The sequence below is a fragment of the Heterocephalus glaber genome, unplaced genomic scaffold, assembly GCF_053883595.1.
Source record: "Heterocephalus glaber isolate CG9 unplaced genomic scaffold, H.glaber_assembly_v1.0 deba00001600, whole genome shotgun sequence".
NCBI classification, from domain to species: Eukaryota; Metazoa; Chordata; class Mammalia; order Rodentia; family Bathyergidae; genus Heterocephalus; species Heterocephalus glaber.
In genome coordinates, this window is record NW_028258372.1 from 4,080,709 (window position 1) to 4,107,887 (window position 27,179).

At 38.3% G+C, this 27,179-nt stretch overlaps 2 protein-coding genes across 12 annotated transcripts in view; one reads left to right on the forward strand and one right to left on the reverse strand.

The window, feature by feature from the left end:
- Positions 1 to 15,432, reverse strand: part of Cep170 (centrosomal protein 170) — a 116,673-nt gene extending 101,241 nt beyond the window's left edge. For all 7 annotated transcript variants that reach the window (XM_004853519.4, XM_087194048.1, XM_087194046.1 and 4 more), the window contains exon 1: positions 15,298 to 15,432. The gene's annotated coding sequence lies outside the window, so the exon portion shown is untranslated. The remainder of the gene's footprint in view (positions 1 to 15,297) is intronic.
- A 336-nt stretch (positions 15,433 to 15,768) lies between these two features.
- The window catches only part of Sdccag8 (SHH signaling and ciliogenesis regulator SDCCAG8), a 222,144-nt gene continuing 210,733 nt past the window's right edge, over positions 15,769 to 27,179 (forward strand). For 3 of the 5 annotated variants that reach the window (XM_004853507.4, XM_087194049.1, XM_087194050.1), the window contains exon 1: positions 15,915 to 16,452. In XM_004853507.4, coding sequence (XP_004853564.1) covers positions 16,386 to 16,452 — 67 coding nt within the window. In that variant the 5' untranslated portion in view covers positions 15,915 to 16,385. The other 2 variants (XM_021265534.2, XM_021265526.2) reach the window with 2 other exon arrangements.

A 27,179-nucleotide genomic window follows, 5' to 3' on the forward strand; every position in this document is an offset into this window, starting at 1 on the left:
CACTCCAAAAAATTTCAGACAATATACTACGAAAAGACAATGAGGATCACAACCCCAGGAAGCCCAGCAGAATGAATCCATTGGGCACGACAAGAAATTAAAGCAAAAGGGAAGAATCAAACAAAAAGAAAAAGTTATGTCAATGGTCTCAATTCATCAATCAAAGGAAATAGACTGACAGAATGGGTCAAGAAGCAAGATCCAACAAAATGCTGCATACAGGAAACACACTTAATTCAAAAAGAAACTCACAGACTGCAAGTTGAAGGGTGGAAAATACTACTCGATGCCACAAGAACCCAAAGAAAGCAGGCATAGCTATCCTCTTTGCAAATCAAGTGGATTTCAAACCAACACTGAAGAAGAGAGACAAAGAAGAACACTACATCCTTGTAAAGGGAATAATCCAAGAGGAAGACATGACAATCATAAATATCTATGCACCAAACACTATATAAAACACCCAAATATATAAAACAAATACTAACGGACATGAAAAATCAAATAAGCACTAATATGATAGTAGTGGGGGACCTCAATCCCCCAATGTCACAAATAGATAGATTAACTAGACAAAAAGTAAGTAATGAAATATTAGAACTCAATCGAACTCTTGAACAAATGAACTCAACAAATGTTTACACAGTGTTCCACCCCATAAAACCAGAATACACATTCTTTTCAGCTGCACACAGGTTGTTCTCCAAAACAGACCACATACTCACTCAGAGAACATGTTTAAGCACGTGCAAAGGAATTGAAGTTATCCCCTGTTTATTATCAGACCATAGTGCACTGAAATTGGAGATGAATAGCAAAAGAACCCGCAAGAATTTCATAAACACATGGAAATTGAACAACACACTTCTGAATAACCAATGGGTCAGGGACGAAATTAAAGAAGAAATTAGACATTTCCTACAACTAAATGACAATGACAATACCACATATCGGAATCTATGGGACACAGTGAAAGCAGTCTTAGGGAAATTAATAGCAGTGAACACTCATATGAGGAAAACAGAACGAGTTCAATTAAACAAACTGATGCTGATCCTCAAGCTTCTAGAAAAGAAGAGCAGGACAATCCCAAAGCCCATAAAAAGGAAGAAATTATAAAGATCAGAGCAGAAATCAATGCAATGGAGACTAAGAAAACAATACAAAAAAATCAATGAAGCCAACAGTTGGTTCTTCAAAAGAATCAACAAAATTGACAAATCTTTATGCAACCTTATCAGAAAAAGGAAAGAAAAGGCCCAAATCCATGCAACTAGGAATGAAAAGGATGAAATTACAATGGACCCAGCAGAAATCCAGAGGATCATCAACACCTACTTCCAGAACCCATATGCCAATAAGATGGAAAACACAGAAGAAATGGACAGATTCCTAGATATGAATGATTTAAGTTGAAAAAAGACCTAAAAATTCTAAGCAACTCAATATCAATCAATTAAATTGAAAGCATTATTAAAAACTTACCAACTAAGAAAAGCCCGGGTCCTGATGGCATCACCTCTGAATTCTACAAGACATTTAGACAGGAATAACTGCCACTACTGTTTAAACTCCTCAATGAAATTGAAAGGAAGGCAATACTCCCACTTTCATTCCTGGAAGCAAGCATCACCTTGATCCCGAAAGCAGAGAAAGAGCCAAGTGAAAAAGAGAATTATAGGCCAATCTCACTAATGAACATAGATGCAAAAATCCTTACTAAGATACTGGCAAATAGAATGCAGAAGATCATCAAGAGGATCATACACCCTGACCAAATGGGATTCATCCCATGGATGCAGGGATGGTTCAACACATGCAAATCAATCAATGTAATACACTATATCAATAGAGTCAAGGACAAAAACCGTATGATCATCTTAATCGATGCAGAAAAAGCATTCAACAAAATCCAACACACATTTATGATAAAAACCCTACAAAAATTGAAATAGATGACCTCTACCTCAATCTGATAAAAGCCATCTATGAAAAATCAACATATAATATCATACTAAATGGTCAAAAACTGAAATCTTTCACACTAAAATCATAAACAAGACAAAGATGTCCACTATCACCACTCCTGTTCAACATTGCTTTGGAAACATTAGCCACAGCAATTAGTCAACAGAAAGAAATACAAGGAATAAAGATAGGAAATGAAGTCAAACGGTCATTATTTGCACATGACATGATACTCTATTTTGAAGACCCTGAGAACTCCACCAAGTCTTCTAGACTTAATAACCGAATTCAGTAAAGTAGCTGGATACAAGGTCAACACACAAAAATCAATAGCTTTCCTCTACATGAACAACAGACTCACTGAGACAAAAACAGGGCAAACAATTCCTTTCACGATAGCATCCAAAAAATGATATACCTAGGAATCAACCTAACAAAAGAAATCAAAGACCTCTTCTCTGAAAACTATAGCACTCTGAAAAGAGAGATTGAAGACAATATCAGAAAATGGAAAGGCATCCCTTGCTCCTGGGTAGGAAGGATCAACACAGTGAAAATGGCCATACTTCCAAAACTGCTATATAGATTCAACGCAATCCCAATTGAAATTCCAGCAGCATACTTCATGGACCTTGAGAAAACAATCCACAAATTCATTTGGAACAAGAAGAGACCTAGATTAGCAAAAGCAATTCAAGGCAACTGAGTCATGGCAGGGGGTATCACAACCCCCAGCTTGAAACTATACTACAAAGCTACTGTGATAAAAACAGCATGGTACTGGCAAAGAAACAGACCTGAGGAACAGTGGAACAGATGAGAAGATGCAGAAACAACTCCAGATACACTCAGCCACCTCTTCTTTGACAAAGGAGGCAAACAACCTCACTGGAGGAAAGATAGCCTCTTTAATAAATGGTGCTGGAAAAATTGGGCTTCAACTTGCCAAAGATTAAAACTAGACCTGTATCTCTCACCATGCACTCAACTAAAATGAAATGGATTAAAGTTCTAAATATTAAAACAGAAATGCTGAACCAGCTGGAAGAGAGGTTAGGTAGAACTCTTTGAAGACTTTCAAAACCTCAGTTGCCTGTGAACTACCACAATCAACAAGAGGGATCTCTTCTTATTCAAAAGCTTCTGCACAGCAAGAGAAACCACCAACAGTGTGAAGAGACAACCTACAATGTGGGAAAAAATTTTCACCTGTTCCTTAGACAAAGGTCTACTATCTAGAATCTACAAAGAACTTTAAAAAAGCAGACCTCCCAAATTTAAAGACCCAATCCAAAAATGGGCATCTGAAATGAACAGACATTTCTCACACAAAGAAGGAGAAATAGAAAATAAACATATGAGAAAATGTTCAACATCACTGGTCATTCGAGAGATGCAAATGAAAACAATGCTGAGATTCCACCTCACTCCAGAAAGAATGGCTACCATCATGAAATCAACCATTAACAAATGCTGGCAGGGCTATGGGGAAAGAGGAACACCGCTCCACTGCTAGTGGGAATGTAGACTGGTGCAACCACTGTGGAAATCAGTATGGAGATACCTCAAAGAACTAGGACTGGAAGTCCCATTTGACCCAGCTATTCACCTGCTGGGTATCTTCCGAAAGAATTAAAAGAATCATACCACAGTCATATATGTGCACTCATGTTCATAGCAGCACAGTTTGTAATAGCTAAAACTTGGAAGCAGACCAACTGCCCATCAACTGGAGACTGGATAAAGAAAATGTGCTGTTGTTTTTTTTAAGTAAAATGGAGTATTACTCAGCCATAAAGAACGAGAGAGACATTTATAGCTAAATGGATGCACATTGAGGTGATACTCTTAAGTGAAATAAATAGGACACACATGTGTAAATACCAAATAGTTTCTCTAGTGTGAGAAACTGAAAGTGTAAATAAGGACTAAAAGGTATAACAGATAATGTGAAATAGGAAGAAAAGGGGCAAAGGGGAAGGGGAAGTGGGAGAGGTAGGGGAAAGGAAAGAAGGGAATGGAATTGATATGAGAAAATGAAAAATGGAAACAAAGTCTTTGTAAATAGGGAGGGATGGAGGGGTTGAATGGAGGGCAGGGGAATGTGGAAAAAATAAGAACCAAGAGAGAGGGGCCGGGCTTTAGCTCAGTGGTTCCGACGCTTGCCTTGCAAGCGCAAGGACCTGAGTTCGATCTCCAGTACCAAAAAAAAAAAGAATCAAGAGAGTTTATGTAAAGGTGCCAATTTCCAGTGATGAATGTCATTATATTGTATACCTAAAATGCACAAATAAAATTCATTTAAAAAAAGAGAATGTTAACAGCCTTGCCATTATAGAAATGCTATTATAAGTAAAATAACTAGGTTGTAGATTAAACACATGACAAAAATGCTTCAAAAATACTTAATGTGAACTGAACTTATGCATAAATGTAAAAAAAGCATGTTAGAAGATTTTTTAAAATGCTAATAATGGACTGCAAGAGATTTTTTTAGCTTTATCACCAATGTATGTGTTTTCTAATCTCTCAACGGTATTCCTTCAGGTTGGACTGGACAGGCTGACAACATGGAAGGGTAGGAGAGATGGGAGTGAGTTCTAACTGTGAAGATTAAATAGAATAAAATAGAAAAGATACTAGGGCAATGAAAAAACAATGTGCTGATTTAGACAGCAGAGACTGGAGGAGGGATATATGAGCTTTCTCAACACTTCAACAAAATATCTGACACCCAGGACATGAAGTGAGCAGAGGTTTAACTCGGCTCATGGTTTCAGAGCATTCAGTCCATGGTGAAATAGCTGTAAGACAGAAACATCATGGCAGAAGGGCCTAATGGAGCAAAGCTGCAAAATTCATGGCATTCAGGAACAGCACCAGTGAGAGATACCCTCCAAAGGCACATCTTCAGCGACCCACCTCCAAGTGGCCCCTATCTAATAGCACATTCAACCATGGACATCAGCAGATTAATCCATTGATAAGTATGATCCAGCCATCTTTCCAGGACTCTCTTAATTTAGCCAAGCTGACAACTATGCTTCACTGTTACAAGGGATTACAAATTTGGCTCAAGAACAAGAAAGGAAAGGACAAGTCAGAGATTAATACATTCCATCAGGAGATATGGGACAGGCTCATTGGGTGATATGAACAGCCTGATGGGCCAGTCATGAATGTATGGCCCCACTGTGAATGTGTTAAAAATTCTAGTGATTAAAATTCCATTGACATCTGAGAGGTAGATGAAAGAAATGGTTGTCAAGATAGCATTCGTTGTTAAATATTTCTACTTCTCATTTTATATATTGGAGGCAAGGGGATGTTAACTTGGAATTAGCCTAATATCCTCTAGCAAAAAGGATACCAGGTTCTAATAATGAATTATACTCTAAATACTCTTCACAATAATCACTATACTTGCTTCTGCCGGCTACTAAACAATCCCACTCCCTTACCTCTAGGCCACATTCCCCAAAATTCCAAATTTTGCTTTCCTCTTCATTTAACTCCATTTTTTTTGCTCCTACCTTTTCAATTTACAAGTTTTGAAATCTTAATTCTTTGCAATAAATTCTTAACATTCTAGAATTTGTTATGCACCACTCAAAATCAAGGTAAAATTGTGTTCTCTCACTTCAAGCAAAGGCTCTTTTTTCACTGACAGCTAAACATAGAATTCTTCACAGAGGTGAAAGATAAGGGCATAATGGAAGTGGAAAGTAGTGAGATTAAAAGGAAAAAACCCTGAATTTACCATTTTGCTTTAACGACTGAGAGACAACAGACAGACAGACAGACAGACAGACACACACACACACACACACACACACACACACACAAACACTCCTACCCCAAAGGAAGGGATAGCTCAGAGCCATATTGCCAATATTGTCAGCTAGCTCTTTACTGAAGCACTGAGTGCATTACTACTGCTACTGGAGTAGAAAACAATGTGTTTCATTTGTAACTGTTGTGTGTTTCATTTAACAGGCTGGTTGGAAAATAGTTCAATGGTGCTGCTGAAAATATTCAGAAAATTTAAACATAATTAACCTCAACTTACAGACACTTCTTACACGTGCACACAAACACACACAAACTACTAGTATCTGCAATTTATTTTGAAATGTATCAAATATAAGATGGACTAAAAGAAAACATGGACTGACAACTATAATAATAGATAAATGGCTAGATTCGCTACTAAACCAAAAATAATGAAGAATAAATAAGCTTACTAACTTCCTAGTAAACAAACTAGTATATAAAAGTTTGAGATTTTTAAATTAACAAATTAAAGACATAAAAACCAAGTGATAATTCAAAAAAATCATTAAGACTATAATCTCCTGACAGTTTTTCCTTTATTTAGCTTAAAAGAATGTAACCACATTTTAAAAATTTATAAAATAATCCTATCTATAATTTTGTAATTCCAAATTTGAAAATTTCAACTAAGAGAAAAATCTAGGAAAATGAAAATGACATGACTAAAAGAAAAACAGGAACTTAAATATACCTAAAAATACCATCAAAAACTAGTGAAAGGCAAAACATGTTCCAGAGTACCTATGTCATCTTTAAGGTCACATACAAATCAGTATGTTCAATGCAATCTCACTTAAAACCTCAAAAGGAATTTTTAAATGACCTTGATGAAATAATTCTAAAACACACCTGGAAAAAAATTAGTATGGAAGAATAACTAGATAAATTCTTAAGTCAGTGTAAAGTACACATACAGGGAATAATCTATTCCTTGATAAACAAATACTGTAACCTATGTTTTAAAATCATAGTAATATGCATGCCAGAAAAGGGAGACAGGTAGATGGGATAAAAGAAATGATACAGAAATATCTTAAGAACCAATTTCTAATGGACATAATAAAGAATTATGCAATAAATAATACTGAGACCATAGACAATATATGCCTAAATATTTTTTAGATGAATTAACACATTGTATGCAGAAATTCTAAACACAAACACAAGAAAAAATGCATGTATTTAACAAAATTTTGAGCAGTACAATTACTTCATAAAAAAAATGAAATGAGAAATTTGACTATATACCCATCAACATTTTACTGAGGAAAAATAGCATTTAAAAGGGAAATGACAATGTGTGAAAAAAACAACATATATGACAAAAAAGTTGTTATACAACTAAATATGATGAGCATTCTTTCTGAAAAGAAAGGAATCACACATAAGCATTCATGAAATCAACCAACCTCAGGTCAAAAATAAAGGGAACAAAATTGTGTCTGTGTGGAACATGTAATTTTTCTTGACCACATTCCCTAAACAATAGTGTATGACAACTACTTACACACTATTTACATTTTATTAAATGTTACAAGTCATCTAGAGATGATTTAAAGTATACAGGAGGATCCAAAGGCTGAGGCAGGAGGATCACCATGATTTTGAGGCCAGGCTGGTCTACATAGTGAGTTCCAGGTCAGCTTGAACTACATAGCAAGGCTCTATCTCAAGAAAAAAAAGAAAAAGAAAAAAGAAAAGCCAAAATCAAAATAATGCTAATAAAGTGAACAGGAGGATGTGTAAAGATGATATGCAAATCATCTTTTCTATTTCAGGAATTTGAACATCCAAGGATTCTAGTATGTGTGTGGGGAGGGCCTAGAACCACCCCACCCCACACCCACCCTGGCTACTTCCAAGAGACTCTATGAGGGTGGTATTTGAGACTGAGCCCAGGGCAACAGTCATAGAGCACCTGCTCTGCTACTGATCTTCACCCTCAGTCCCTGTATTTTTAAGTTCTAGTCCTACTGCCTCAAAAAGCTTACCACAGGAAGTATCTATTTGCAATGTAATTTTTAAAACAAAATAAATATTTTATACTGATTCCTATACTATCAAGCAGGCTCCATGTTTCTTGTACTCTGGTTTCCTCAAAACGGTTTTTTATCCAGCTGCCTGGACTTCAAGGCCCCTAACCAACTTCTAAGTTTTGGATTTTCTGGTTTTTCTATTCCATGTAACACATGACAAACCTTTATCTAGTAAAAAAAAATCTTCTAGAAAAAAATCAGTTATAAGCAAAAAGTTCTCCTTGCTAGCTGGAAAAAAGGGGGACTTGCTTACTTCTTTGCTTTTTTCTTAATTCTTATTATTCAGATACCCTGTTTAGATTTAAAGCATGAGCTTAGATTTGGAGAAAAGTATCTGAAAGACTGAATATTCTTTTCCTCTTGCTAGCATCATAACCTTTACGTCAACCCAATATTAGGAAATAATGTGTGCCTAGGAGAAAGAAATCCACAGGAAGAAAAAATTAACTCCTATAGAGTCAAAATGAAAAGTATTTTATCACCCAGCCAATATATTTCTGCAAATCTAACAGTGAGGCGGTAGTACCACACTCGGGACCACAAAAAAGGAAAGCCCTACCAGCAATTATACCTTCCACTTATTTTTTACATTTATTTACTTTATTACAATAACCTCTACAGTAGTCTGTCACCAGCTTTATTTTATAGATGAATCAGTGCTTCATGTGACATACTCAGTATCACATAATCAATGCCGCTGAGGCAACTCCAGAATAGTAAACTCTTTCTGAACGGCACTGCTTCTCCAATTTAAAACTCAGTAGCACCAGCACCCATGCCCATCCTCCCAGGAAATAGACATGGTCACACAGAATAAAACTTTGTTCAGGACTTTAAATTTAGCAGCTTCCAATGGAGAATAAGTATGCACATTCCTGTTGATAAAGAGAAGTCTATGAAATTGCTTTCTCAGAGACCACTGACAAGAAGATATGATTTCTTAACTAGTATTCCGGTGATATAAGTGATGGATTACTCCTTACCTCTAAAACTTCTTTCCCTGGCTTCTGGGCCACCGTACCCGTTTACAGTTTCCTCATACCTTGCTGGTCACATCTTTCAGTCCTTCCTGATGGCTCCTTCTTGCTAAGCTTTCAAAGTTCAAAGTATCGGGTCTCAATCCTTGGGCCTCTTCTCAATCTAACTCCCTATTAAAGTGATCTCTTCTGGTCTACAGTGACACAAAATGAAAGCATCTTCAAATCTCTTCTCTGAATACTGTATATTGTCTTGTAAATTTTACTGTCTACTTGATATGTATGTCCACATGATATGGATGGTAAATAAACATTCCTAACTTTACATGTCTAAAGCTCTAGTCTCTCTAGTCTAGATCACTCCAATTATTTAACTCAACTCCCTGTTACCATACTTGCAAACCCTCCAGCCTAAGGTATTATCCACCAAACTGCCAGAGCCTTTTAAAAATGCAATTCATTCTTTTGTCATTTCCCTGCAAAATCTTCCAATGAATTCCCACAGCAGATAAAATCAATCAATACATTCTGTCCAATCTCAACTCCTCCCTACTTTTCACTCCCCTCCAGTCATACTGGCCTCCTTGTTCTCCGAATTCAATCCTTTCCTTCCTCCCAACCATAGCACCTAACCAGAATATTCTCAACCACAGGTACTGACGCAGCTTGCTTCCTTACCTAATGCAAGACTGCTAAATGTCACCTTCTCAGAGACATCCCAACTACTCAACAATAGAAGCCCTCAAGATATATGAGGCTATCTTTTGAGTCAAAGAGGGAAGGAGGCTTAAAAACACGTATCTGTATTTGCTCATATTGAAGGATACGTAATAAAAAGTTACTGGTTCAGGGAAAGTGCTAACAGCACACAGAGAATGAGTAGAAGAAACTTTCAAATTACTTCTTTTGAAAAAAACTGAAAGAAGGCCCAAATACTGTCCCAACTAACTCTATTTTTATCAAACTTATTCCTTTGACTCCTTCCCAACTTGTTCCAACTCCAACAATAGGGAACCCTGAAGGCTTTACTGTGTGACTGGAACTAAGCCTGCCCCAAGGGAAATCAGTCATCTCCTGAGAACTAAAGTGCCTCCTCAAGTGATACTAATGACTTCCCAAGACCTTGAAGAACCATACCTGAGATAATGATCAGTCAGACCAGAGTGAGACCAAGGCTGCTTGAGTATGCATACGTCTTGCCCCCTGGTTGTCATTCTACTGTATAATACCAAAGCTCTTGTCAGTACCCCAAGTCGGGGCATTGGTCTCCATTTCCTGTGTGGTCACAGTGAAGTATAAATTTAAAACTATGATATTTATAGTAGTCTTCAATCATTCACTATCTCTTTATCCTCATTAATTTCTTCTTTTATTCTCAGTACTGGAAATTGAACCCAGGGCCTTTGCACTGAGCTACAACCCCAGCCCTTCACATTTTTTTGTTTTGAGATACAGTCTCACTAAGTTGTTAGGTGGCCCAGGCTGTGCTTAAACTAATGATCTTCCTGTCTCAGGCTTCCCAGCACTTCTGTCCTGGGATTACAGGCATGTGCCACCACACTGGATTCTGATTAATTTCTTATAATTCTACAATCATCCATCTCACCCACGAAACTTAATTTATCCATTTCATAAATTAAAAATTAGTTTCACCCAGTTCCTTTGTTACTGAAGAATTATGCCAGTTTTCTCCTTACTAAAAACAAATATATCCAAATGGTTTTCCCTATCATTTTGTCACCCCCCCCCAGCATATTTTATGTAACACTTATTCTATTTATAATTTTTCATGGCTTTGTCCTTGGCTATATAAATGGCCAGGATGAAGACATTAGCGGTCTGGTTTGTTAAATTTATAAATGTCAAAATGCCTGGAAGAAAAGCTAATCCTTTGGATGACAAAATCATGATTCAAGAAGATCTCAACAACTTTCACAAGGTAAAATGTAATAAAGGGTAAAGGTAAAATATTGACTACAAAGCATCAACTACATGTATATGCAGAATGGAGAGATCTGGCTAAATGCAAAGATGTTATTTTATGCTGATATTATCAATGGTTTCTACAGACACTTTTCAAAAATCAAAATGGAGAACCATGACAAGCCTAACTTTTTTATTGGTTAAAAACACTAATTAAATCAAAACAAAAGTCTACAACCAACATCAAAATAAACTTAACACCTACTAAAAATAATTTCACAAAGAAAAGCTACTTTAACAATGGAAGAATGAAGTACAGAATCTCAAAAAATAATCCCTTAAATTATATAAATATTACTTGGTCATATAATATTTTTCAGTTTTCTGCTTACAAATGAGACATTAATGTTATTAAACAGCTGACACATCTGTAGACTATAAACACAAGTGTATCTCTTGAAATAAGGAAGTTTCAGTACACTCTGCATTCAGATCATAATTGCAAAATTAAATATTAGGACAGGATCAGAACAAAAATAATAGCACTGACAAACTTGACTAAATCCAACTTGACAGAGATGAGAAAAGCAAAGGAAACCATACCATATGAAGCTTTAAGTGAGAGAACATTTAATTTAGAAAAGAGAATATCTAGCAGAAAGCTACTGTACTGAGAAAAACCTTACTGTATCTCACGCAAGAAAATAATCATTTGAAGAAGCTAGATAGCAAAGCAGATAAGAGCTCAATTTACATAACATCTTTCTGTTAAATACTCTTGAAAGCTAAATGGGCTTTCTTCTACCTCCAGGGAAGGACTCATGGAGGAGCTAGATTCAATAATCTCAGGAATATTAGCAGCAAGTGGCACGTTGTATGGATGACTTTATATAAAGTTCTGTGCAATCCTGAAATTTAATAAATTACAGGAATGGAATAAATATTGCCCCTTTAAATTGCTAAAATAGTTGAATAGAACGTATTTGGTCAAAGACATAGGCTCTACAACTTAGCAATATGTGGCACAGATATTCACTGACACTGCTTCAAGTTTTTTCCACTTTAAATGTATAAACACTTTAAGAAAACCATTGCATAAATTACACACAGGAGGTGGGGAGAGAGCCTGACACTTAAGAGGTGATCCATACATTGTAGGCATTCACTCATTCAAAAAATTTCATGTCACAAAAGGTAATATTTCTATGTCATTTATTAATGATATATTAAATAACATTTTCTGTGATGTTTCACTTGTTTTTCAAATCTAAGCAATGCATGATTTGGATTCTTTTCCACTTTTATGCAATCACTGCTTATATATAAGCAATGTTTATTATGTTTTCCTTAATCTTCCTTTTGTTGGCTGCTTTTCTGCCTTTTTTGACATAAAACTAGTCTTTGTACATACTGGCCATTATTCACTCTGGCTAAAAAAAATTTATACTGTTGCACAATCATTTCAACTAAACTGGACAATACAGTACATCAGTTCAATCAACCACAGATGTTTTCTTATTCTCTTTATACCTCAAAATGGCTTACTCATTGTTGAATATAGCCTTCATGAAATATTTAAGTAAATAAAAACACATTCACCATAAGTAATTATTGTTAAAAATCTTCATTACTAAAAATATTTAGTGACAAGATTGTCCAAGGCTTTTCCTCATTAATAATAAATTAATATTTCTTACAGAAAAGATCAACATTTAATGTAACAATCAATATTATTCAACCAAGCATTTTCAGATGGTATGTGATGGATCTTTTGTTATACTTCCAGAATAATCTGCAACTGTTCAGATACTTCAGTTTGCAATTAAGTACCATGCACTTATTAAAAGAGCACATAGCTGGGCTGGGGATTTAGCTCAGTGGTTCCGACGCCTGCCTCGCAAGTGGAAGGACCGGAGTTCGATCCCCAGTACCCAAAAAGAAAAAAACCCAAACAAACAAACAAGAAAGAGCACACTGCTTAACACCCCAATGTTTATGACATGAAGAAAAGATTACACACTAAATATAATAATGAAAAATATTTTTCAGGAAGAGAATTTTTTTAACACGTTGATTAGAAGCTTAAAACATATACCCTATTTAGTACTCCATGGGCACTATTTCATTACTATCAGACACAAAAATAAAACTAACCTTTTTTTTTTTAACAAGATAAGAAGGAACAAGAAACTGCTGCTTGGAACAAACCACTAAACACATAAGTTTTTTAAGTATATTGAGATTTGTATTAATATGAAGAATGATGCTAATGTTTACATTGCAAACTCCATTATTCTAATGATAAAAAAGGAAACATGTAGATTACTTATTTCCTTACAAAATTTTAGAAAAACATGAAACTTACTGGTAGTTACATTTAATGTTTCACTGAATATAATTCTACAAACTCAAGTCACAGGTTATGTTTCTCTTTTTTTGAGAAGTTGAAATTTGAGAAGTGAATTCTGAAGAAAATGCCTGTAATCCCAGCACTATGGAAGGCAGAGGTAGGAGAACTCAAATTCAAGTACATCCTGGGAAAGCTGGAGACTTAAGGAGAACTTGTCTATAAAATTAAAAAGGGTTAGGGACTTAGCTCATGCCTTTAGCTCAATCCCCAGTATGAAAAGGGGGGCAGGGTGAGAAAGTCTTAATGTAGGGCAATGAATACTTTATGTAGCAAAATCAACTCACTTAAGATAAAGCAAATGTCTCTCAAAAGGTAAGGTAAGTTGAAAATAATTCACTAATGGAAGAAAAATCAACTTCATAGGTTCTTACCTGGAAATCTTAGTTGCAACATTTCTAGAGTTGATCACATTATAAAACTCACAGCTGAATTTCAAATAATAAACTGTTACTGATAAATAGAAAGGAAAACATTCTCTTTTCCTTACATAGTAAATTACTTTATAAAACTAAAGTTCCATTTCAGTAGAATCGCTTTTACATCAAAGAGACAAAGACTAAGTTAATACAACTGTGAGAATCAAATTCATTGATACAGACAACTCAAAAGAGCACCTGCCTTCCATTAGTTTGGCTGGGACGGACAAGTTAGTTAACTGCCAAGTTTTAGTCTGTTCCTCTGTCTCTGTTAAGTGTACTTTAAAACACGAAATTCGACAGTCTCTACACAGGAAGAACTACAGCAAGTCTGGTTTTCTTTTTATAAATAATGGCAGAAAAATTAAAAAATGGTTTCTAACTTGCTATTTATCAATGCAGTATTTCCAGAACTGAATTTCTAGGCCTTTAAAGCTTAAGCAGGCAGAGTTTTATCAATGAAGATCTAGATACTGTATTCATCATGTAACTCTCTCCTCTCCCCATTATTCCTCCACCTGCTCCTCCCTATCCTGCTGCTTCATCCATCCTTCTGCTTGTTTTAAACAGAATTGGCAGAAAGGGGCTCAAAACATTGTAAGTTTAAAATTCAATCATTTTAAAAGATGTCTTTTCAACCAGATGTATCCTCTGCTTCAACAAATTCCTGCCGAACATGTGAATTCTCATTAACAGGCTAAAAACAGTTTCAGAAACATAACAGGCCCATTTCTTTTACTGTTCAAAAGCTAAATAAGAAACACGTATTCTAATCTATTCCCTTAGGAACATGAAAGCCTTACCCACCCAATGAAAAAACAATTCTGCTCGTTCATTTCCCTGGTACACAACAGCTTCGTTGTCAGTCCTTCCCACCCAGCCGTAATTTCATATTGATCACCTTGGTATAGTGGGACTCCATCAGGTACAGCCTCTATCTTCTTTGTATTCTTGGGAGAAAAAATAAGTGAAACTACTGAAAACCAGAAAACAGAGATTTGAGGATTTAAAATGTAACTCCAGCAGCTTCCCGCCCTGTGTTAGGTAGCCGCTAATATGCTTTCCCCTAGCAAAAATGGAAGGGAAGTATACCAAAACCCTACGTTTCAATCCTAGGACAATGAAGCCCACAGGAAGCCACTCTCTCCTCCCCCGGGTGTACTACGGACTAAGGAACCGGAGCCGGCGGGATGCAGTCGCCAGGCGGGGTGCCTGACACCACGCCCTCCCAACACGTCCACAGCGCCGGTCCTCTGACCTCCCCCAAACCGCCTCCCACCCCGGAACCGCTGTACAATAGGGATGACACACTGCTGGCTCCCGGGATGGGGAGAGAGCCCGCACCAGCGGCGGCGCAGCCATTCCCTCCGACGCTCCGCCCGCAGCCCTCGCGAAGTGCTACGGCGCAGGGGGAAGGGCTGCACAAAGCCTGACGGCGCTGAAAACGACTTGGCACACTCGGGGCGGCGGGGACGGTGGCAGCCGGCCGGGAGAAACGGGAGGTCCCAGGGCGGACGCAGGACACGGGACGCGGGACGAGGGACGCGGGTGGGGGATGGGAGGGCGGGGCGGCGGGGCCGTGGAGCATCCAGCAGCGCCCCTTCCGCCGCCGTGCCGTCCCGTCCCCGCCCCGCCGCGGGCCGCGCCCCGACCCGCTGCAGATCCCGGGAGGAGGTGAGGTGCGGCGGCGGCTTCGGCAGCGCCCGCACGGAGCAGCCGGGTGCATCACTTACCCCTCACCGCGGAGAGGGACTGGACGGGGGAGGCGGGGCGCGTCGCGTCCCGTGAGTCTTCAGCACGCCACTGTCGTCGTCGTCGTCGCCGCCGCCGCCGCCGCCGCCGCCGCCACGGCCGAGCTACAGGCCCCTCAGCTGCGCTGGGCAATAACGTTATTCCACACACGCCTCGCACCTAGCGGTAACGGCAGAGAGCGGCCGCTTAGTGCGCAGGCGCCTGGAGAAAGGACGAGGAGCCAGGCCCTATCCCCTCCTCCCGCCTGGCCCAACGTTCTCTTACTGCGCAGGCGCCAGCCCCAGACAATGAAAAGGACTTGTGCGGAGGGTCTCACCCACACACTTTCCCAGCTGCCCACTGCGCAGGCGTGCCCCCTAAAGACAGGCTGGAACAATGAACAGGACCCTGGCAAGAGTCGGGACCGCAACCAACGAGCACTACAGTTCCCAGCGGGCAGTGCGCCAACTCCAAGCCGAGGTCGGGTTGCTGGGCATCCTAGGAGTTGTAGTATTGGCCCACAGAGAAGGCCTGTTTGGAAGATTTAGAGCTTCTTTGCCTGAGAATTTACTTCACCGTTTGAATAGATGTCGCAACTGAACAGGTTTAGAGCTTATTACTTGCTTCCTTCAAAAGCCTTGGGGATTAACTACCTGCGAGCACATTTTGAAGCGTCAAGTCCTTCAGTGAGCCGTTTCTATCAGTTGGGTGGTCCAAACAACCCATGGATGGGAAGAAGGCAGGACTCAACAGGGCCAGGCTAGAGGGAAAGGGCGGGGCTTCCAACACTGTCTCTTGGCAACAGTCTTTGGCCGCCAAACCGCCTAATCAAATACCCTCTGGGAACTGTAGTGTAGCTAGGAGTCCCGAGGCTGCACTCCCTGAGACTGTGAACTACAACTCCCGACGTGCATCGGGAGGGCCACTAGGTAGGAAGAGTCCTCAGGAGCTCGGTCTGGAGTTCCAGGCTCCCCAGTGACAGCAGCGACTGGAAGCAGCGGGCGTCCCTTCAGTGCTAGGCCTGTCCTCGGAGGGGTGTGTGCTGGACGTATCCCCACGTAGCTCCCATCTCTGGGCCCAGAGTCTGTGCATGGCGAAGTCCCCAGGGAAGTCTACCCTGGAGGAGATTCTGGGGCAATATCAACGGAGTCTCCGGGGTGAGTTGCTCCGAACCTCTGTGCCTAGTGCCTTGGTACCCAGGGCCTTAGAGGGTGGGAGCAGATCAGATGCCCTCACTTGGGCTTGAGCCAGGCTGCTGAGGAAGAGATGGATGTGGCTCTGATTTTGAGGAGGATGAAAATTTTCTTCACAGTCAAGCAGCGTTGCTTCCTTTGATTCTCGTAGTAGTTTCCAGACTCAACAAGGTGCCCTGGTCTTAACTTAATTTAGCATCTCTCTCAACTAGTGCCAGCAGAAACTCGTGGCCGGCGCTATGCCACTTTTGTCCCCTTTTCGTACTTTGCCTTTTAATCCAATAAATTCGTAATTCACACTTTTTACACAAATTACAGTGCCGCGAATTGAAGGGGACTTAAATCCAGGGGAAAACATCAATTGCTATTTGAATCACAACAGTTTGCGGTGTGCAGTAAATCATTTAAAACTTATAACAATGTTATGAGTAGTCTTATTTTACACATGGCCAAGGGTAAAACAGGCCAAAGCCTGCACAGCTGATGTGTAGCAGAGCCAGGTATTAAAATTCGGGCACGTTTGCCTTCAAAGCCTGTATCTTTTTAATTAATTCAGATTTTCTTATTACAGTTCCTATGAATGATTATCTGCCGAGGTGATGTCCAAACTTGCAGAGGACGCTGTTGTTTTGGACAACATATATAACCCCTAGAAAATTATAGTTCTCTCCTGTTACAATAGAAGTTATGATATTACCTACTGGAGAATTATGAGGAGCAAATGAAATAATCCACATAAATCAGTGATTTTCAGACTTCTTAAAAAATCGTTACCCATAGTAAGAAATATATTTTATACAGAATATATATACCAAACTAAACGAAAAGTTTTACTAAAGAATTCTTATGCTGCTAGATGCCATACACTTTGTTATTCTGTTGCATTTAAAAATTCCTCTAGGTTATGAGGAACAGTTAAAATATGTAAAAATTTAGAGGACTAAGTTATTCATAAATTATTGTTGTGCCTGCTCTGAGTTAGGTGTACTATATGCTGGGGATGCAATAGGGAGCAAGATAAAGTCCCTGTCTCCGTGGAGTTTCTAGATTAGGGAGGGAGAAAGACAATAAATAGAGAAATTACAGATCACTGTGTTAAAAAATAAGGATGATGAGCAGTACTTGGCATATAAGCACTCATTAAATGTCAGCTGCTGTTTATATGTGGTACTTGAAGGAAAATGATTTTTTTTCAAGGAGAAGAGAAAATGTCTTCTTGTGACTCTTGACTTGGTAGAGCTATTCATTTTCCACACTTATCAGTATTGTTTTGAACTATCAACATTCTTGGCATTCAGCCTACAAAATTAAAGAAATTAAAGGATCAGTCTTCAGTTTAGAGCTTTCAAGAGCTGTTAGATATAGAAGAAACCACTTATAACTTTTCATTTGGAAGGAAGAAAATTACTGTACCCAACAATAGGAGTAATTTTACTTAAATTTTTTAATTGGTAAAAATTTTCTGTTTTCCATTATGTTTCTTTAAAGCTTTTCCTCTTTTTACCTTGTTTTGAGCCTTTATGATACCATTGGGAATTATTTCAGGTTAGGTATTTTGACAGTTAAGAAGTTAATTTTAAGCTACTGTTATAATAAATGTTTAATACCACTGGTGCTGCTTTCAGTAATTAGAAAATGAATTTTCATTTAAAGATAATACATTTTAAAATGTTTTTTTATTTTTAAATATTTGTCCATGTTGGGCCAGGGTTAGCTTAGTGGTTTTGCCACCTGCTGCGTAAGTGCGAGGACCCGAGTTCAATCCCCGGTACCAAAAAAAAAAATTTGTTTATGTTACAGCTTTGAGAAAGAATTAACCCTGAACTTTAGCACAATCAGAAGTTCTTCATTTTCCAAATATAAATTTGGGCTGGGGATTTAGTTCAGTGGTGCTGCCGCCTGCCGCCTGCCTCCTGCCTCGCAAGCGCAAGGACCCAAGTTTGATCCCCGGTACAAAAAAAAAAACAAACGAAGTATCCTTGTTAAAAGTAGTTTATATTTGCATATATATATATTTGTTGTTGTTGTTGTTGTTGTTGTTGTTGTTTTTTGTACCGGGGATCGAACTCGGGTCCTTGAGCTTGCGCAGCAGGCAGCAAAACCATTGAGCTAAATCCCCGGCCTAAAGTAAATTGTATGTTTCTTAATAATCAAAATGTTCTGGAGTTATTTTATATGTGGAACTTCGTTATTTCTGTGATTGTGCCCAGTTAAGAATGTGTTATTAGAATGTCTAGCTTCATTCATACTTAATGGAAAGCTAATAAATGGTCTTTCCTGACTAGTTAATCCTATGATATATCTGCACATGGAATCATTACTAATATCCCTTATTCTTGTTCAGCCAGGAAGAGACACATACAAATGCAAAAGGCCTTCACAATTTTCCATGAATTTCTACCTCTAGATTTTGTAACTTTTCTGCTTTTATTCATTTTAAATATAACTTTTTGGAACTATTATAGTATATTATAAATTTGAAGTGGAAATGTGAAAAGCAGAGTCAGCGTTCATAGTTTTTTTTTGCCTGAAGCCTGAGTGAAATCCTTGATTCTCCTGGACTCAGGTGGTGCTGGAGCAATCCTGAAAATAGGAAACCCTATTTGCAGAATCCACACTCACCTCTCATCCTTTCCCTTACACTTTTCAGATATGTGCACAGTGTGATCCCTTGAAAGATCCCTCCTTTTCTTTTATTATTTAAATATTTTAATTGGCTTACTTTGCAATTCTAGAATTGACAAACATTCCATTCATTAAAATAGATTATGTGTTCCGAGATATCTCTTGCTTTGAGTTGCCTGTGCCCACTCTGCAAGAAATTGAATAGTTTTAATGATTCTTCAAAAGGAGAGTTCTGGCAGAAAAGTTGGAAGACTTTCATTGCCTGGCAGATATATAATAGAATTTCTTGCTGCGCGTGGTGGCACAAGCCTGAAATCCCAGCACTTGGGAGGCTGAGGCAAGAGGATTGCTGCAGGTTCAAGGCCAGCCTCGGCTACATAACAAGTTTCAGTCCAGTCTCAAAAAAGAATTATTCCTACACAGTAAATGATCCAAAATGTTTCAGTGTAATAAAATAATGGACATATCTAAGGTGTTCTTGGAGCCTCAGAGTTTAATCTAAATTCAGGGGTGATTTGAACAGTCTCCTGGCAGTATGGTTAGGTGTTTCATTGACTGTATAGTTAGCAATAATTCAAGATCACAGAATGGCTGAGAACATATTTATAACTGGGGAAGTTAGTAAATAATGTCCCTCCTATAATTTAAATTCAATGCATCATTGTATAAGGCCATGAAGTATAAAATAAAGTAGTTTGTAGCCAAAAAGGATGAGAAAAGTCAAAATAACGGGCAACTCAGGCTCTGTTTTAAGTTTCTGCACACTTGAGTGCAAAGATGTGATTTTTTTAAGAAGGATAGACGTCTCTAAAAATGAGGTATCATAGCCTGAATGTCAGAATAATGTCTCATCTATTGCCACAGTGTTTGGAATAGATATAAAGTCTTATCGATAATATCTATATACATTGCTCACCTGTTCCAGTAGTTCCAACCCACTTTTGTATGGATGGACAAAAAAAACCCACCAAAAACCAAACCAAATGTACCAATAAACTTAATTAATTAAAAAAATACCTAGTATGACAGAACACATAACTTCTTTTCTATGTGCATTTTGTTTGCTAGTTCTTCATTTTTCTTTCAAGACTTTGATGTCTCAGCCTCTAGACACCTTCTGGGATTGGGGGGAAGAGTATAATGGAGTCAAAAAAGACAGTGTACAACTAAGAGCCAGGTCATTGAACTTAGCTTTGCTCATGACCATCTGTGAGACCTTAGGCAAGTTAATAAACTATTCTTGGATTTCTATGTCCTCATTTGTAAAATGAAAAGTTTGGAATGAATGTAGAGAATTATTGCATTTAGGAGACAAGCAGATGACAAAATGTGGGACAGAGTCAGCAGAAGACACTAGGGAAAGGTGAAGCTTATTTTTTCTCAAAGCAGTGTCTTTCTTGCTTTCCCCAGCCCTTTCTTTCTTCTTCCTTCCTCCTTCCCTTTCTCCAAAAAAGAAAGTCAAGCAAAACAACCCAAAGCCTCCTTCTGGGCACCGCCATCTGACCCTTGAATTGCTAATATCTGTCCGGTCCGTCACCACTCAGTTGGACCATGTAAATTTTAAAGGCTCCTTCTGCCTTTTGAAAATCAGAGAAAGGAGTTGGACTAGATGAAAATGAGAGGGTGAATATGGGAATGAGGTATATCTGATGAAGGCCCCTTTTTAAGAAATTACTCTAGTTCAAGAAGACCAGCGATAATGTTGATGTTCTCTGTGGTACTTGTATCTGATTGGCCCATCTTTCCAGATCCTGCAAACATGTTTGGCTCCTGCCAGGAAAGGGCTCATGTCTGTAGAATGGCTGTGTTAAACTTAGTTTTTGGCTAGTGGATTAGCCAGCAGTGATATCATCTGTACCTTTGGCAGACTTCAGAAAATGCATACAACTTAAATGAAAGGGTTTTTTCTCCCTGATTTACTCATAAATTTTTTTTCTTTTTCTCTTTTCTCAAATGTTTTCTGGGTATTGGTTATATATACATATGTACAGATGTATGTACATATGTACATCTCATATATCAGATGTTATGATTTTACTGATAAAGTTTTATGTATTCTTTTTGTTCATAGATTCTCATGGCTTTCTTTTTAGTAGTTTTAGCTTTTATCACTTTCTTTTGCTAGAATGAAAAAAAATGATACAATCTTTTCCCACTATTAATAAGGTAAAATAAGCAAAAAAATATGATTGAACAGCCAGAAGAATTTTTAACAAGTTGTCATCCTTGGATAATCTAGAACCAAAACTATGGTTCAGTGCTATGAAATTGTAAGGGCACTTTAAAATGTTCTTGAATGGAAAAAGGCACAAAATATTGAGATTAATTGTATTTTCACCCTTTTACTTAATAATAACTTTTCAGAGATCAACTGTAGAGAAGGTAGCTTGAAATGCACTTAACGCATTTGCTAAAGCAACCTTGATTATGATGGAACTTCATGAAAACCCACTGGAATATTTAAAGGAATGGCCCTAGAACAAATATTGCCTCATGCTTTAGGCCATGAAACAAAATTAAGTTAAATGTGAATTCTGAGTTCTCAGTGCCAGAAGATATAACTCCTTCCTTGATACCTATATTAGAAATACTCCGTCCTAACAGTAATGGTCTCAGGTTGTGCCCTGCTCACCAGCACAACTATGGCAGACTAGCTCACTGTCCTACCCATTTTTTTCCAAAGGCAGGCGAAGTTACAATACAATAATGTGGTAATTGTGATGAGAAGGATATTTTTTAAGATTGAACTCTCCTGTTTTATTTATCTCAACCAGGGATGATTTTTTTTTTCCAAGCAAACATTTAATCATGATTGTCCCAACTGGATGTGGAGGGAAATGCTAGTAGCATGTAGTGAGTAGAAGCCAAGAATGCAGCTAAACATGCATAATCCAGCTCTTTACAACAAAGAATTATCAGGTCCAATATGTCAATAGCACCGAGGTGTCAAAATCATGAGCTAGAGGCAGCAAGGCTTTGCTCATAGCCCTTTCTCCACAAGAATCATATTTGAGAGTAATTATACAGTTTGTATTGGCTGGTGATTTTAGCCATATTCTTTTGCTAGGCTAGCTAGAGTTGCTTCTTTATCAGTGGAAGTGATAGGTACATAAGTCCTCTCAGTTGGTGCCAAAGAAATGCCAGGTATATCCCTCAGAATGAATATAGCCAATCTCTTTAATTTGGCAACTCCCATACATCATTAGTGATCTTCTAGACCCTGCTTTCTTAAATATGCTTCCATTCATCTTCAGATTATCTATTACTCCTGGCACCAACCACTTTAGCACATTTTTAGCTATTAGATTCTTAGGATAGTATTTTCTTGGAGATTTTTTTTTTTCATTTCTGTACTGTGCTTTTAATGTAGCTATTATACTTGCTGTTTACAGAGCTGGCTTTGTCTGACTTTGGAGTGTGCTTCGTTTTTCTACCGTCAATCCCCTAGTAAATGGCAACAACAATCTTCTAAACTAGGATACATCACAGTCAAGTGTGGACAGACTCCTGTTTCTGTTATTTTTCCGTGGTTTCATTTTTCTTCTTGTCTCCTCTAGTCTGAGCTTGTGTAAGGAACATTTACAATGTATCTAATATCTCAGCCTAGAGAGTAGTTCATTGCGTGTTTTCTCAGAGACAGCTGGGTGATTCACGGGGTGTTTCACTCTCCCTGGCGCTAAGGCAGTTCTCTTTCACATCTCCCAGGACAGATGGAGAATGTCGAAATTAATAATTCACAATATGTAGGTAGCTGATGATCGTTTATGTTAATCAGCTTTCCATTGTGTGAAGAAGTACTTGAGAATAACAAAGGAGGAAAGGTTTATTTGGACTCATAATTTCAGAGATTTCAGTCAGTGATCAGCTGCCCCCATTGTTACCGGCCTGTGGTGAGACAGAGCATCATGGTGGTGGAGCGTGTAGTGGAAGAGGCTGCTCACCCCATGGCACCCAGGAAGCAGAGTGAGAGAGCCAGAGAGGCAGGGACCAAGGACAAGATATATCCTTCAGAGCCAAGCCCCCAGTGACCTACTTCCTTGAACTAGGCCCCATCTCCTCATAGCCTTTCCAGCTTGGATTCCATGGATGAGGTTAGTGTTCTCACGATCCGATCCAATCACCCCTCTACGCTCCACTTCTGAACACTGCTACTTTGGGGATCAAGCTTTCAATGCATAGCCTTTTGAGAGACATTTGAAATCCAACCCATAATATCCTGTCTAGGTGGAGACATACTTGCATAGTGTTCAGAAACATCTTGATGAAGAGAAGCTCAGTAGTGAGCTGGGAGTTAGAACGTAGGGTGTAGGAAACGGCTGAGAAAATGAGTGAGAGAGAATGAAATTTGTCAGCAGTCATCAGCTCAAAAACCTTTTAACTGCTCATTATACAGATTAATGTTTGGAGAGTAGACCAGCAGAAATGTTATTTACTTGCATTATATTCATGTGATCTGTAGGACTCAGAAGTCCTGTTTGTATTCATATTCATAATTGAGTTTACATTCAGCCTGCAGTTGATACTGGAAAAATGACAGCAAGATGCATCATTCTGAAATACCCTACTGTCCTCTGAGGAGAAAAGAGGAAGTGAGTGTTCTCTCTGTCTCTTGTGTAGATTAAGCTGTCTTGCATTAACAGTAGGATAGGAAATGATAATGGGAACTCCTGTCTAAAGTGTAAGCAGCAGATAAGTGCATCTGAGGAATAGTGTTCTTAATAAGGGTTGTGTGAGCTTCAGTTGCAGTGGCTCCAGTTGAAGAGTGATGGGTTTCATCTGTCTGGAATCATCTGAATGTTACTATTCCTCAGGTCTAACCCTTTGTCATAGTGTGTAATTATGGTGCTATGTATATGTTTGAAAAACAGAGCCTGTTTTGAAATGTTGTATTGAAATGACTTTAAAATGTCATTTACCTCCTTGATCTTAGGGTTAGGACATACTTCTTTTTTTTTTTTTTGGTACCAGGGATCGAACTCAGGTCCTTCCACTTTCGAGGCAGGCAGCGGAACCACTGAACTAAATCCCCTGCCCTAGGACATACTTCTTACAAATTACTTCTGTTCTTCTCTGACTTTAGTAACTGAGTCAGTTACTAGAACAAAACTAGAACAAAAACAAAGCAGAACAGAACAAAAACAGAACAAAACAAATACCAAAGCCTTGTGTATCACTACTCTTTGGAATAGTTGTTGAGTTCAATATCTCATTATTCACATGATATTTCCTTACTGCAACTTAATAGGAAAAAATACTTATGTTACAAGATATCTAATGTACTTTAAGAATTCCAAAAGATTAAACAAGAATATTATAAAAAGGACTAAAATGGCTATTAAAACCCTATTTTGTAATCTGATGTAAGAACTCAACCATAGGGATTTTTCAACATTTCAATTTTTTTTTTTAGATTTTTTTCCCTAATATAGCTTATTAGCTTTTAGTCAAAGTATAAATAAATAATTATTCATTGTCTTAGAGGTAAAGTCATTTGATAGCTCTATGGAGTGCACTTTTAATGTTAATCAACACTGTTTCCTTTCTAATGGATGCAGGACAGGCAAGTGCTTTATTCATAGATTTAAGGGCATAAATCAAAAGCTCTGAGAACTAAATTGCTTATCATCTAACACTTTGATTTTCCTTTTCTATTGACAAATCTCTTTAGAAAATGCTGAGTTATTGAAAAACTATTGCTGTTCCTTATATTGCCAAAACCAGGAATACATTTTATTTGGACTTCCTTACACTCATGATTGAGTAAGGGGAGATCAGGCCTGGTTAGTAATCAACACTTAGTTTGTGTCAGAGAAAGATCTGTGTGGAAATAGGCTTGGTTTAGAGAAAAATGTAGTGATAAATTCAGTGGGTCTCTTCTGTAGTCAAATAATAGAATTTCATTAACTCATACCTGAAAGACCTAGTCTCTTTATTTTAATCAAGGTAGAAAATGAGTTGTTGTAGCAAAGAAAATACATTAAATATCTTGTAACATGGACTATTTTTCTATTAAGTTATATTTTTCCCACCTTTTCTGAATTTTGAAATTAATGACCTTGGAGAAAAATGGAACCTGTTTTTCAAGGTCCTATAAAATATATATTTATAAATATGTTTGTTTTCATATGTAATTGGTACTGAATCAAGTCTTTTTCTTGCACTTAAATTGCCCCTGGTGTTGGAGCCCTCTGGAGGCTCCACAGGACTATTGGGGTGGGAATGGGGAGAGTGGAGGAGGTGAGGGACCTACCTCTCTCCTCTCCATGTAGTCTCAGGGCCTCATCTCTTCTTATGGCTTCTTCACAGGTCTCTCTAGCAAGTTTGACTAGCTAAGATGAGGCCAGGGTCTTGCATGACATATCTCTTACTCCTTCTATTGGTTAATGCAAATTATAGGCCTAATCATTACCAAACTAGGATTACACTAGGAAGTAAGGTGGAGTCCTTGAGGCCATTTTTAAAGATGAGCTATCTCATCAGTATACTTTAAAATACTTCATTTTAACCTGCAATCCTAGTACTCTGGGAGGCTAAGGAAGAAGGATCACAAGTTTGACCCCAGCCTGGGCAACTTAACAAGACCTTGCCTCAAAATAAAAATATATTTTAAAAGGTCTAGAAATGTAGCTCAATGTGAAAGCCCTGAGTTCAATCCCCAGTACAAAAGAGGGAAGTAAACAAAATAAAACAAAGAAACAAAAAAAATCCTTCCTTTTAATCTTTAGACTTGTCTTAGTTACTTTTCTCTTCTTGCTGAGACAAAATACCTGATACCCAAAGTTAAAGGGAGAAAGGTTTATTTGGCTCACAGTTTGTAGAGGTTTCAGTTTATAATCGGCGGGTGCCAAAGGAAGAATGGCAGAGGGGCAACAGTTGATGGCAGTGGAAGATGCAAAAGCAAAAGAACCTTAATAGGGTCTTTCTGCCCCTTTTATCTTATCCAGACTACTGGGATTAGGGCAGTGCTAAACCCATCAGTGAACAGGTTTAGTAATCACATGCCCTTAATCCCAGCACTCACACTCTAGATTCAGCCACCTCTGAGGCCACCAATGACCAAATAAGGCTTTGTGGGACATCTAGACCCAAACCATAGCAAGACCATTCAAGGGATGATCAAAAAGTATGGCAAATGTTTAAAAATGTATTCAAGTACAAGACAGATTCCCATTAATCCCCTTCAGACTACTCCCCCTTGCTTCAAACACATTTATTCCATCATTCTTGCCACTTTCTGACACAATTCTGGAAGTCCTCTTTCATGAGTGTCTTGCATTGTGATAAAAATATGGTGAATGTTGCTACTGAGTACCATCCAATAGAATAACAGGCTTGTAAAAACATTATGGTGTGTCCTCATCCATTTTATTCACTGGATGTAGCACTGTGTGACTTTGGGCTCTTTCCAAAGTCAAAGTGACCATGAAAGGTAAACATTTTGAATCAGTTCAGGACATCGATGCACAACAGTGCATCTAAAGATACCAAAGAGGGCATCCGGAACTGTTTCAAGAAGTGGCAATAACAATGGAATAAGCATGTTCCAAGCAAGTTGGAATACTTTGAAGGGAAATTAATGGCAATGTGTCTTTAACTATATTTTTAAAAAATTTAAACATTGTATTTTTCAATCATATTTCATATAAGTGTGCTAGTTAGTTTGAGCCTCATTTTTAATAACGGTCAGTTGTACTAACCAGGAATCTTTACATAAAGAGTCAGCCAACAGTGGATAAGGAGGCCTGTACAATAGGGTATGCCACCATGAGCACTTCAGCTGTTCAAAACTCAATCAAAATTAGGCCAGGTATTTGGATGTCTTCTGATGGGGCAGGGGTATCATGTCCTCAGGGAGAATGAGGCTTCCCTAGGCCAGGAGTAACATGACTGAGTCCTTCGGGCTGGTCTTACCTACCCACTCCTGTGTCTCCAGACAGAGTAGTGGACATTTAAGCACTGAGGGGAAGGAGGGCATATACCTGGACTGGTTATTGCTTGAGGGAAGAGGGAGTTCTGCCTTTCAGTACTGTTTGCTGGTGGTGTTCACTGGCAGAGCACAGGCCTAG